Source organism: Scomber scombrus, chromosome 7 (assembly GCF_963691925.1).
Source record: "Scomber scombrus chromosome 7, fScoSco1.1, whole genome shotgun sequence".
NCBI classification, from domain to species: domain Eukaryota; kingdom Metazoa; phylum Chordata; class Actinopteri; order Scombriformes; family Scombridae; genus Scomber; species Scomber scombrus.
The window spans coordinates 21561567-21574765 of NC_084976.1; the positions used below are offsets into that span (position 1 = coordinate 21561567).

The window sequence follows — 13199 nt, forward strand, 5'->3', positions numbered from 1 at the left end:
AAACATTCTGAGGATTAACAGTCATATGCTTAATTATCAAACAAGTCATTAGAGACACAAAACATGTCTTGAGCTATTTTTTTCTCATTCACAAACAGGAAGCAGTCTCTGCTCTCCAGTTGCTGCCATTGGAAACAACACAATGCAGCCAGTGTAGCAGAGCCACAACTGTCTGTAAAGGGAGCAGACCCAAAGGCTCCAGTGTTGTATGGCAGCTGTAAACTAAACAAGCTCTGTATCACATTATCAAAAATGTTGTCTTAAAAAACATTTAAAGTTAAAAACTGTTTTCTAGGGTAAAAACTGCATCAACGCTCAACCAGAATCACAAAGTATCCACATATGGAGCTTTAGACAAGACTGAATACTTGAAGGTAAAGTTCAACATTCCCCAGCCAACGCTGTTAATACATAAGAATGACAGGTTTGCAGTTTACAAACTGTTATCTGGGAATGCTGTGAAAGAATTATGTGCATAGATGAGTAAAAGATCAAAGTTCTTAGAAAGAAATCCCTTTCCATTAGCATGCAAGGAGAAGGGAAGGCAAGTTGAAAGAGTGATGGAGCACACCTTTCTCCATTGAACTGTATGAGGAGCAGACGCCTTGGTCTTACACTGCCACTCAACCTTGTCTCCAAGCATGACAACTTGAGGTTCGACCGGAGTCACACTCAGTGGGTCCATGTCTGACAGAGAGAGGCAAAGAAGAGAAGGCAATTCAGAGGTGAGGACGACAAATGAAACCTAAAGAAGTTCTGCTTAAAATCACTTAAACAACCATGTAATAAGGCTCTTAAGACAGCTGTACTAAGCAGAATATTTAATTTTTTGTAAGTACAAAGATAATGCACTTACTCTGAAGTTAAGCCCATTTTGAAGACTGAGTTAAGCTTACGCCATGCTTTTTCTAGGCTATCTCCCCTTAATGTGTGTGATAAGATCAAATTAGGGAGTGTGGTTGGGATAACGTTAAAGTAACAGATGAACTGTGAAAAATTGAATTGGGTATCTCTGGGCTAAAAGGATTCCATTAAAGCTCATTCCTTTCTGACCCTTTTAATTCTATGATTTACTGATGAAAAGAATGGCTTACTGCAAGGGCGAATCTACACAAACAGAAGATAAATTGTTCCTGTGAGTGTGTCTTTGGCTTACTCACAGTTGACAGTGAGGGTGATCTCTCCCTTCAGTTCAGCGTCGATGTTATCGAAATCTATGGCGCTGCACATGTACACACCGGTGTCTGTGCGCTTGACAGATTTCAGCATCACGACACCACTCAGACCAATAATTTCTTCTCCCTGGAGGTGAAACAGGATCAGGGGTCATTTATTTTTCTTAAAGAAGTGGGGTACATAGAGTAACAGCAGAAAAACAACAAGAATTGTCTCTTAAACAAACATGCACGCAAAAATCACAAGCACATTTTTAGTGAAGTCAAAATCAGGTTGAGGGTTTCCATCAGTCTCGCACTTCATAGTGACAGTATCGCCCTCTTTGACTGCATTATTGTTGAGGAGGTGGAATGTCGCGGTCTCTGAAGGATCTAGATGGACAAGAACAGACATGGAACAGGTGAAAATTCCTTCTTTTGGATACATTTACACTGTCACACTATATATCATTGCAGTGCATTCCAGAGAGGATGTTTTACTTTCCCAGCGCCTCCTCTTTCCGTTCTTCATTATATCTCTTTAGCTGAAAACTACATTATACAGTGGTTGGTTTCAAAATGGGTCCAGTGGGTGAAGAAATAACACCAATGGACAATGGTGATTTTTAAAGAACAAATAACAAAGAAAAGCTTACTTTCTAAGTTTATAAATTCATTTTTAAAACTCAGAGATCTTCAAACTATTTGTGGAACAAATGTCAAAACTGAGGAGCCACACCACATATTCATGGCATTAAATTTGAGCTGCAACTATTTGTCAATAAATTGATGGACAGAAAATTAATCGGCCACTATTTTGATGTTTGAATAATTGTTTTAGTCATTTTTTGAGCATTGACATTTGCTAATTCCAGTGTCTCAAATGTGAGAACTTTATGCTTTTCTTTGTCATACATGATGGTAGACTGAATATATTTGGATTTATGACCATAGGTTGCATAAATAAGACATATGAAGATGGCACCAAAGGCTGGGTGTAATTATAACAAGGATTTGTTCATTATTGTCTGATATTTCATAGATAAAACAATCAAGAAAACAATCAGCACATGAATCAATAATGAACCCTACAAGCCCTACTTTAAATAATATATCAGGTTATACAACTGGTATATGTGTTTTATATTCTATAATATATTTATAGCTCATTGAGCAGTAAAGTTTAAAAAAACGCAGAGAAACTAACACACAACAGAATACATTTATTTTCTAGTCTTTTAAAGTAAAGCTGCACCCTATAAAGTCCTTTTTTTCTTTAATCCTACATTTGCCTGGTTTTGATCACCTTCATTTTTGTGCAGCAGGAGGGCAGCACGCTGGTCTGATAAGAAATGTTTACTGATAATGAAGTTGTTAGCTTGCAGAGCTAAAGCGAAGTTCAGAGATCACAAATTCCAATCGCTGCCATTTTAACACAGTACTAAGAAAACATCTGACAATAATATTATTTGTTCAAATACACTTATTTGCCACCTATTGCAGTTCCTCCATAACATCTAAAGGGAACTAAAGGACAACTGGTTGAAGACCTTTGTTAATAAAGTCATTGGATACACCACCACCACCACCTGCTCTCTGCTCCCTTCCCTCCTCTCCACTCACAGTTGAGGTTGATGTTGATGCTGTTGGACTTCTTCTGTTTGATCTGGTCTCCTGGCATGCTGTACTCAACAGTGCACTGGAACAGAGAGTCCTTGTCCGCCTTTGTGGGCTGCATGTACAGGGTGCTCTTGATAGTGAAAAGACCCGAGGCCTCCTTCACCACTGAGGGAATCATGTAGGTCTCTGACAGAGAAGAGGGATGGAGGAAAGATAGATATTTGTTTAGCTGAGTGCATTTGATTGATTTACTAACTGAGTGAATGATCAATTAATGGAATGACTGCAGAGAATGTGCAGATTATCCTCTGCTCTATACAGTATCAAAAAAGGCCATATTTTCATCATTACATTATTTAAACTTTCTCTTTATTCTAGCAAACAGAGGACACATACTCTCGTGCCTGTCCTTGACCTCAGGTAGGGGCTGGTCATCTTTGAACCAGATGATTCTAGGCTGGGGATGTCCATTCATCGTCACACAGGTGCCGATCTGATACACAAGCACAAAAACAAACATAAACACAGGAAGAAGTGTTGGAAAATATGTGTCTTTAAGATAAGGAAAAGTGCACTTACATGCAGGATATACACACACACATGTAGAAAACCGCACACACAGACACACACACACACACACACCTCAGAGCTGGTGGTCTCTCCCACAGAAATGGCCTGGCTTGACGGCTTTGTGAGTTCTGGCTTCTCCGGAGCAACTGAGACAGAAAAATAGTTGAGGAGGAGGATGCATTATTAAATCATTATGATTCACTGGAAGGAGAACCTTTAACTTTAACCCAGAGACACAAACACACACAGACTCCACAACCATATAAGTCGTTGCACCCGCATGTCTGCTGACCTTTTTAATTAAGCTGAGCAGTAAATATCCTGCTTCACATTATCCCAGTGTGGCCTGGTTCACATGCGCTGATAAGGGTCAAGTCACAGAAAAAAAAGAAAACCTCCACACTCCGCCTCTCTATGGCTCCCACACACACACACACAAACACGGGTGTGTGTTCCCTCTTGTTTCTCTGCTTTATTCCCCACTTCCACCTGTTCATATGCAAGGTCATGCTATCAATGCCTGCAGCTGTCGACTGCTAATGAAAATAAACTGTAAATGGGTATTTCTCTCCCCATCTCACTGAGAGTTGCTCGACTTAAGTTTTTGGTAGTTTTTGTCATGCTGCTCAGAAAGCTGCTGTAGCATTTTTTAATATGCATTCCCTTTCCACATACAGTTTGAGAAATTGTTCAAAGTCATACATAGGTTTCTTTACCTTCTGAACTCTCCTATACTTCGTATTATGAGATTTAAGACAGCACAAAAATACAGAGAAATGGAGGCAGGACTGTTTTCATTCTGTTATAGTGTGTTTTTGCTGAGCACACACACTGTTTACTCTCTTCTGTAGGCCTCACTAGAGAGAGAAACCAGGCTATCAATGCCACAGCTGAACCCTCAGGAGACCTCATAACTCAGTCCTATTAAGTTAAGGCCGGACAGACACGATATAATTCACCCCACAGAGAGTCAAGTGGTCCAATGTGGATGAAGAATAATTGCTGGTTTGTGAGACAGTTTTCTTACAGCTGTGGGTACTAAGTGCATCTAAAAAGACCAAAGTCAAATAGCACTTCATTGAAGCATTGTCAAACACTGTGCTCTTCACAACAGCCTAGCCCATTCACAATTAATAGCATATTTTATGAGTGTGTTTTGAACCTCAGTGCCTCAGAGTACATAAATGTTAATGGATGACTTCATCTTAAGTAAGAAAGTTCTGTGTTGCTATTCTCCCAACACTAAATTCTCCCTATTTAAGAGTGATTGATCAGTGCAATCCAACATGAAAATCAATCCTATTCATTTAAGTGAGGCCACTAAATCCAAAAAGTATGATTAATGTCTGTTGAGAGGTTGCTGTGGGAGGGACAAGGACACACCCGCCTTTACCAGGGTCAGCCCTCGGCACCTTGGTGATAAATCTGGACCGTTATTAAGGCGAGATATATGAGACATGACAGGTGTGATTGAACTATTCATCAATTGTGTCAAGAATGATTAGATTGTGGTTAATTGACCTCTGGGGAACTTATCAAAGGAAACTGGTAATCCAAGGCATTGAAAAAAGCTCCAAAGTCCTGCACATTATAAAAAATAAAAAAAAATTAGCAAAAGTCTACTCTGTTCTTGAAAGATGAAGACTATTGTGACAATTGACACCTCATGATGCTATTTTTATTTTAAAAAAATTGCATGGTGTTATGTGCAAAATGCAATCAGCAAAATGCATTACATGCATGAAGTTCAATTAAGCCTCTTCTAAATGAAAGTAGTATGCATGAACACACATGCAGATGTGATTAACGCCGTAAACCTTTAGCAGCAGTGACAGTACCAAACTAAGTCATAAATTCCAGACGTCAACAACCCTAGGAAAGTGAGTGGGAGGGGGTGAGAGTGGTGGCTTTTAAAAGGTCATGTTGAGGTGTTATAAAAGGCCAAAGGGCACTGGCTGACTCACGGAAGACTTTGAGCATAGTGGAAGCATCTCCGACCCCAGCGGGGCCAGCAGTGACCTGGCAGTAGAAGATGAGTTCATCAGAGGGTTGAACAGAGGTAATAGTCAAGGTGAAGTCCTCTCCGATGGTAACCCGGCCAGACAGGGGAGTATTCTCGTCACTTTTTGCCTCGCCACCCTCAGAGCGGAAAGCCACACGCTTCCTGGTTTCCTGCTCCTCCTGAATGGGCAGATGGAATAAGGAGGATATGGGAAAAAGGGGCGAGAGAACAATGAGGAATAATCTCAAGACATCAAATTCAATCTAAAATAAGTGTGATATTTGAATTTGGAAGATTATCAAAATCTGGATAGTACTTACAATGTACCACTCAACAATAGTGTTGCTTGATGATGGCAAGACAGTGTAACTGCAGGGCAGTTTGGCAGTCTCATCTTTTAACACCTCCACTTTAGGAGCCACTTTCATGGTCACAGCCCCGCTGCATACTGTAGAGATAAACACATAAACAAGGTTAGAAAGAAGTATGTAATTAAACACACAAGCAATAGGAAGACATTTTAAAGACTTCATTTGACCATACAACACCTATACCAGTTTGTTTCATGAAAAAAACAGCTGGAAATAACAACTCAAAAATGTAATATTGAATGGTTGAAAATGGTAGAGGTAAATATGTACAACTCATACTAAGATCTAATGGTCTAATTGACAACACCGCATTATGATGTGAAAGGCTGATGTTACAAAAGTATTGCATGGTAGTAATGGTGATGTTCAACCCTGGATTTTATAAAGTTAGGTACTGTACATGGCCTCTCGAAGAGGGACAGAAGGAAACGAGAGAGAGGGAAAGACAAATAATAAGAACACAATGACTACAACTTGTCTCTTTGGTATTAGATTGAAAGCCTGTGGGTTTGTTTAATATCCTCAGGGCATCTGATTGTTCAAACACTGCTTTACGAGAACCGGGGACATTCTTGAGGCGTCCATGTTGGATTTTATCAACGCTAGAGCACGCCTTTTCTTGCAATGCCTTGGGCTGTTCGCACTCATCACCCCTCACACACACAGCACATTCACAAGCGACAACAAGAGTTCTCGATTGGTGATTACCCCACGCTTTTAGGCACAGCGCCTCCCTCACTGGAAACACATGTACAGTACACAGACACACATTCATGCGTGCGATGTCCACCCACACAATACTGTAAACAGATACACAACTGTAAAGTTCCAGAGATGACAACTGACACCGGAGTGATGCCAGAAGGTAATCCCATCGACCACACACGTACACACGCACATGCACACACACGCACACATGATTATACTGTATCCCACCCTTGATGCAGAATACCACAAATCTTCTTCTTCAAACAGCCAATAATTATTAGAACAGAAAATATGTGAAATCCCAACATATTAAAGGAATTCTCGATCGAAAATCTATGGGATTGGATACATATCTTTAAATTTCTGCCAAGAGTTGCAAATCAGCAGTAAAGTAAGCGATTTGTTAGCAAAAGATTTGTTCTGAGAAGTTTATGTGGCCATTTTGATATATTTTGTCATTACTCTGGGTGTTTGTTGGATTCTTGTGTAGTTTCTTTGATCCAAACAAACTACAACAACAGTTCTCCACAAAGGAGCAAGCTACCAACTTTTCAAAGCTACCTCTTAAGCCTACAGGGGTTTTCCCTTAAAGGTGAATGAACAGCGGTAAAATTTGTTACGGGACACAAAGGGAAGCTGGAAGGTCCTTGTGACCGGCACTGTCAGTGTTCTCCATTCAGTAGAGACATTAGGATGCACAACAGTGTCCCAGATCTCAATGGTAGAGTATACAGCTAGGGCACGGGTCAGACCTGAACTGGTTCCTGTGGGGATAGGGAACACCATAGCTCTCTGTATATCTAGCAATGGAGAAACAATGTCACAAGAAGATTGCATTACAGAGATGGAGAGGAAGGATGGAGAACTGGAGGAAAGGATGGAGCTCCATTTCTGCTAATGAAGTCACTGCAGCACATACAGTGTCATAAATCAGATGGCAGTCAATGGATATCAGTGTGTTGTGAGCTGCAAAGAAAATGACAATGTTGTTTTAAGGAGCTGGGGCTAAACTACCTAATATATTTTCCAATCTTTGATGATCAAATCAACATATGGACTGCATATTTCATAGTCTATGCAATTAGGTACGCATGTACAGGCTGACATGAAAGATAGTGCTTGCCAGGCATACTTAGCTGATTATAAGGGAACGGAGCCATATTTACTGTAAGATAAAGTACTTTCATATTAAAACTACAAATAGAAAAATGAGTATGCATTGTAAATAATGGATGCATCAGTGAAGCTACAGTAAACAACCACTCAACAACATTCCCCAAAAACCTAAACACCAAATTGGGTATCATTAAAAGCAAGAAATCTAAACTCCAATATTCACATTCTAAAAATACATGTTACTAATAAACAACCCAGCTTCATGTTCTGTATAATAACATAAATGAATGATGTCATCAGTTTCTGGACTACTAAATCTATACTTAAATAATTTATTTGTTGCGAGAGTGGGGAGGATGGACTTCTGGGAATCATAGCTGTTTGACAGGCTAGTTTTAATAACAGGGCAGAGAAATGCAGACGGGGGAAGATGAAAGAGTGTTTGCTCAAAATGTCTTAAAAATGAGATGAGAGGAGCTGAGGCATGGCCTCCTTGTTATCACTCCAGTGTGAGGACGAAAAGGCGGGAAGGAAGGAAGGTGAAAATAAGAAGGCAGAGAGCACTTATAGGGGAGATAATAAGGAGAGCTGTCAAAAATACACACTGTGGTCGCTCATTGTGTGTATTTTTGACTTGTGTGCATTCATGTATGTCAGTGGAAAAAAAGAGTGTGTTTGTGTGAGACATTCAACCAGGCAGGGTCCGATGTTATGATTCACCATGACCCACGAAGGACACAGGGGTCAAAGTTCATTCAAAAATTGACATTTGTTGAAAAGATCTCATGTCTCTGTCGCCCACTGTATTCTTTCACTTCTTCTTAATTTACTTTTTCACTTCCACATTGCTCTATTTTTATCCTTTTTGTTTTTTGTTACATACTTTCTGTGAATATTTATCAGCTCAGCAGCTCTCAAGCGAACCAACATTAGTTTTACAAACAGATTTTCATGTTCCGAGTTTGTAAGAGGGATGCAGCCCGAATGAAAATCCTTCTCTGTTTCTGCGCCAACACAAACAGCAAGCCAGACAAGTAAAAATGTGAGTAAACGAAGCCCTGCGCTTTTAGGCAGCACTCAGGATTTAAGAGTCCTGTTGAGTGGCGCATGGGAAAAATACACACTCTCACACATACCACATAAAATCAAGTGACTTTACTGGCACATGCATAGAGAGCCAGAGTCTTAACTCGGTTACTCAACTAATTTGATTTTTTGAAAAACACATGTAAACTCAAGGGTAAGCTTTTAAACTCTGTGAGAAATCCAGTGGAGCGCACTGGAGAAGCTACTCCAACTTTGCTGGTTAGTACAGCCATGTCAACATCTGAAACTGTATGTGTGCAAATGTTTGTATGGGTACATATTTATGTAAGATGCAATGCAAGCTTAGGAACAAAACAATGAATAAGGGACGAGGTGGCTAGTATCTGCAGCCTTTCATACTTATACTTACATACTTACTTATCTATAACTTTAGACAAATATTCTGTAACTTAGTAAAATGAATCAATAACATGGTATCAATGATGTATGAAAAAAAACTAGGTAACATCTGAAAATGAAGAAGACAAAATATTGAATAACTAAGCTATTTGCTTTTTAAACCAAGGCCTGTAGAGTTTTATATGTAAAAAGCTGATGAAAGTATTTCAAATAAGCAATCCTGTATTCATCTGTTGCTTACTAATACTTAGCTGTGCAAGTCACACAATACTGATGACATTCACTTCCAAAAGGCACAGCTGTGAGTTAGTGTGTATCTTATTTTGTGCACATTGTTCAAAAATGTGCCAGACAAAAGGCACAGCGTGGCATAGCGTGGAATATAATAAAAATAGCTGAGCACAGACTTTTAATGCTGATACAAGTTCCTATTTTATCTTTCATAGGTTAACAGCAGTCGCCTACTATCAGTCAGGGCTGTCTAAAGCGCAGAATGATCATCTGAAGATGTCTGGATGATTTACTGTCTGTATTCTTATCAGTTAAATGTTATCTCACCAAGTGACATACACTTGTTTTTCAACTGGAGTTGGTCAGTAACTAGGTCACTATTTGCATGTAAACACGGCTACTAAGAAGCAGTACTGAGAGTCCCTCTCTGTCTCTCATATTTATTTTTTTGTCTCACTCCCACTCTTTTCTCTCTCACACACACATCTATTAGTGTATTTCACAATATGTTTTTGGTCCAAAGTGATCAATCAAGCTGCTGCTCTGTGTTTCACACACGAGGCAGCTGGACAGACAGAGCAGGGCAATTAAAGCATAATTAGGGAGTCCTCTGTCCAATCTGAGCCTAGAGCAGCACTTGTGTATTTAGAGGCACAAGCTGTTGGCTGTCACTGTGTGTGTGTGTGTGTGTGTGTGTGTGTGTGTGTGTGTGTGTGTGTGTGTGTGTGTGTGTGTGTGTGTGTGTGTGTGTGTGTGTGTGTGTGTGTTGACAGAGAGAAAGAAAAAAGAGAGGGGCAAGGGGTGTTGGAGTGGGCGACTAGCTGCATGGGGGTCTCGTTAGCTGACGCAGGCCAGATAATCGGATTTAGCCAAAGAGAGGGAAAGTGTGTGTGAGGTGGTGTGTGATGGGGTGTGTGACTGGGTAGAGAGACAGATGGGAACGAGACGGTCAGACTGTGACCTGTACACACTTGCATGCACACACATACACGCACATACACTCTTCCACTACATCTATAATGCATGTGATATTTATGAGCAAATGAACCAACCCAAAAAGCTATGGTTAAGTAAAGTGTGTGTAAAAAGAGAAAAAAAAAAGAAAAAAAGATCTAAGTCTGGAGTCAAAAGCAGCATGGCAGAGTGGAGGAGACCCAGAGAGTTGTGTCAGTCCCACATCTACTGAAAAGTTAATGTGAAACCATCTTCAATACTCTCTCTGTCTGTCTCCTTTTGCCTTTTCCATCGACTCTTCTCTCTGCCTCTTTTATTTCCCTTTTACTCTCTCGCTCTCTCTCTCTCTCTCTCTCACCCACACACACACACACACACACACACACACACACACACACACACACACACACACACACACACACACACACACACACACACACACACACACACAAGCGGGTGCCCCCTCATTATGAAAAGAACGAGCTGGATCCTCTCTCCTGTCCTCCTTTCCTCTCTTATTCTCCCCTCACCTACTGTCGTATTCTGGACATCAAACCAGGAGCCTCTTTCTCTCTCCGATTCTCCTCTTTTTATCCCCCATTCTCAAAGAGCATTCTTTAATACCCAGTGCACAAACTCGCTCATGTGCCTTTTCTGCGCATGTGTGTGTTTGAAAGAAAAAAAAAGAAAAAAAAGGAGACAGAATTAGAATGAAAGATAGGAAAAAAAGGCACAGAGAAAATAAGAAAGGGGAGAGTGGTAGGAAGGGAATAAAAAGTCAACATACGTGTGTAAACCCAGCCTCACCTACATAAGTGTCACACATGTTCGTCAACTAAAGCTTCTTTATGAAGACACCATGAACTTCCTTTTACTGATAATACTTGCCTGTCTCCACACACTAACCCAAACAGTGCTTGGCTGTTGAGTGACGCAGCTTTATTTAAATCTACTGTATACACCTGGACGGTGGTGCTAGGGGTTGCAGGGGAAGTGTGTTAGATTTCAGTCAGCATGTATCACAGAGACAGAGCATAAAGATCTTTACCAGTGCCAGTGACAACACTGTACGGCAGACTGGATCTATGTGGTGAGTATGAAGCTGAAAAGGACAAGAGGTGTGTGTGTTCATGTGTGTGGTCCAAAACATCCTTGGCCACTAACAGGATTAGTGTGCTTGGCTGTTGGCAAAGCAAACAGCCTCCTGCTGCAGAAGACACAGTGTCAATGTCACGAGGACTGAGTCACCTACAGCACAAGGTCATTAAAAAAACATGATATCACAATAAATTGCACTTTTTTATTCATCACTTTCCACTGATCAACACCTTTGCCAATATATTTAGAATTACTTCTCAGTCTTCTTAAAACTGCCTTTTCTGTTTTAATCAACATTGCTGACATCTCATGCTAAATTTATACATATTTATTAAGAATTAACGGTGTAGCTACCAAGGATAGGCTGTGCAGTTTTTTGCACCTCTTCAAAAAACCTACTAAACATCAGGTTTACAGTGTCTACAGATAAACCATGTGGAGACAACAAAAACTGTGATTGGTCAGCTTGGGTTACTTGTGTTTACTCCTGCAACCTTGTAATCCCAACTGAGATTGTTGACAGTAAAGACAACAGCAAGCAAGATTTTTTTTCTTATTCTTTTTTAAACTAGACCTATTTTGTGATCCAGCATCTTCACAGAATCTTCTGTTTGCCATGATTCTTGCCCCCTATCCCAAAGCAGATGCAATAGTATAAGTACAGTTACTTTAGATTACCTGAAAGAACAACAGAGCCTGATACATAATGTACAGCTCATTCATCTAGTCTATCCAGGGCTGAAATTAATCACTGAACGTTTATTAAACTCTCATGCTAGAGACATCTACTGCCACACATGACACACAAAATGTGGTGATGGCTACTATCAGACAGTGACTGACTCATAGGAGTGATTATCCCCATCATGAGCCAGAGGGTCTGTGTATGGGAGTATAAGATAAGATAAGATAAAACTTTTATTGATCCCACAGTGGGGAAAATTCATTGTTACAGCAGCTCAAAAAGATAGTGATATGAGAAAAAACAAATGTATACAACAATACAATTAAAAAGTAAAAAAAGGTCCTTAAAGTGCAATTATAAGACTGGATCTGACTCAAACTTTTCACATTCGTTAAGCGCTCATATTAGTGTGCGTGCCCAGCTATATGGGAAGACTTTGCACTACTCAGGAAATTCAGTTTGCTCAGTGAGTTTCAGAGATTTGCCAGACAACTCAATCCATCTCAAAAATTTGCCCAAGAGGACCAGCTATGAGGAACAAAACTAAACAGGAAAAAAACCCTCTTCAGTAGGCGTTAACAGTAAAGAGGATGGTGTTTGCTTTGTTAATGTTGTTAAAATGACTGTATGTTGTTCAAAGTTGTAAATATTGCAGTGCAATTCTGTTACAGCAGGAGAAAAAGGGGGGGAAAAATCCCTTACATTGTTTGAATAGCTGACAGTTTGAGTTGAATAGTGGGCTGAGGTTATATATATATATATATACTGTGTGATATATGTGTATGTGCCAGTGCATCTGTGTGTGTGTGTGTGTGTGTGTACGGTGGGGGCAGGCTGGGTCATACTGCCAGTGTCAGGGGGGGTCCATGTAAGGCCTGAAGTCCATCAACGCCTGACTGATGAGACAAGAACAGGTGCAGCGCAGGACCAGCAGCTGCTGCAAAACACACACGCTCACTAACAATGAATGCCACATAGAGAGGGAGTGAAAGACAGGCCAAGTGAGACACTACAGAGAGAGTGACGGACATGGAGAGAGAGGAAGTTTCCCAATTGGCAAAAACATGCAGAACTACAGTTTGTAGAAGTAAAACTATTTGGCAACCAGGGAGACAAAAAATAAATACATATACATGCTATGAAAACCAGACAGAAATAGAAACAGTATATACACACTGTCTGTCTCCCTGGATACGTCTAATGGTGCGTGTCTCTATACAACTGTAGAGCCATGCATAGTAGAC

The 13199-nt window shown here is 40.3% G+C and overlaps 1 protein-coding gene across 1 annotated transcript in view; it reads right to left on the reverse strand.

Moving 5' to 3' along the window:
• bcam (basal cell adhesion molecule (Lutheran blood group)) overlaps positions 1-13199 on the reverse strand; it is a 49900-nt gene that overhangs the window by 10370 nt on the left and 26331 nt on the right. The window contains exons 2-9 of the mRNA XM_062422208.1: positions 5667-5794; positions 5309-5525; positions 3417-3490; positions 3171-3267; positions 2778-2960; positions 1426-1547; positions 1161-1302; positions 572-687 (exon numbers count right to left, since the gene is read on the reverse strand). Of these exons, the coding sequence (XP_062278192.1) occupies positions 572-687; positions 1161-1302; positions 1426-1547; positions 2778-2960; positions 3171-3267; positions 3417-3490; positions 5309-5525; positions 5667-5794 (1079 nt within the window). The remainder of the gene's footprint in view (positions 1-571; positions 688-1160; positions 1303-1425; positions 1548-2777; positions 2961-3170; positions 3268-3416; positions 3491-5308; positions 5526-5666; positions 5795-13199) is intronic.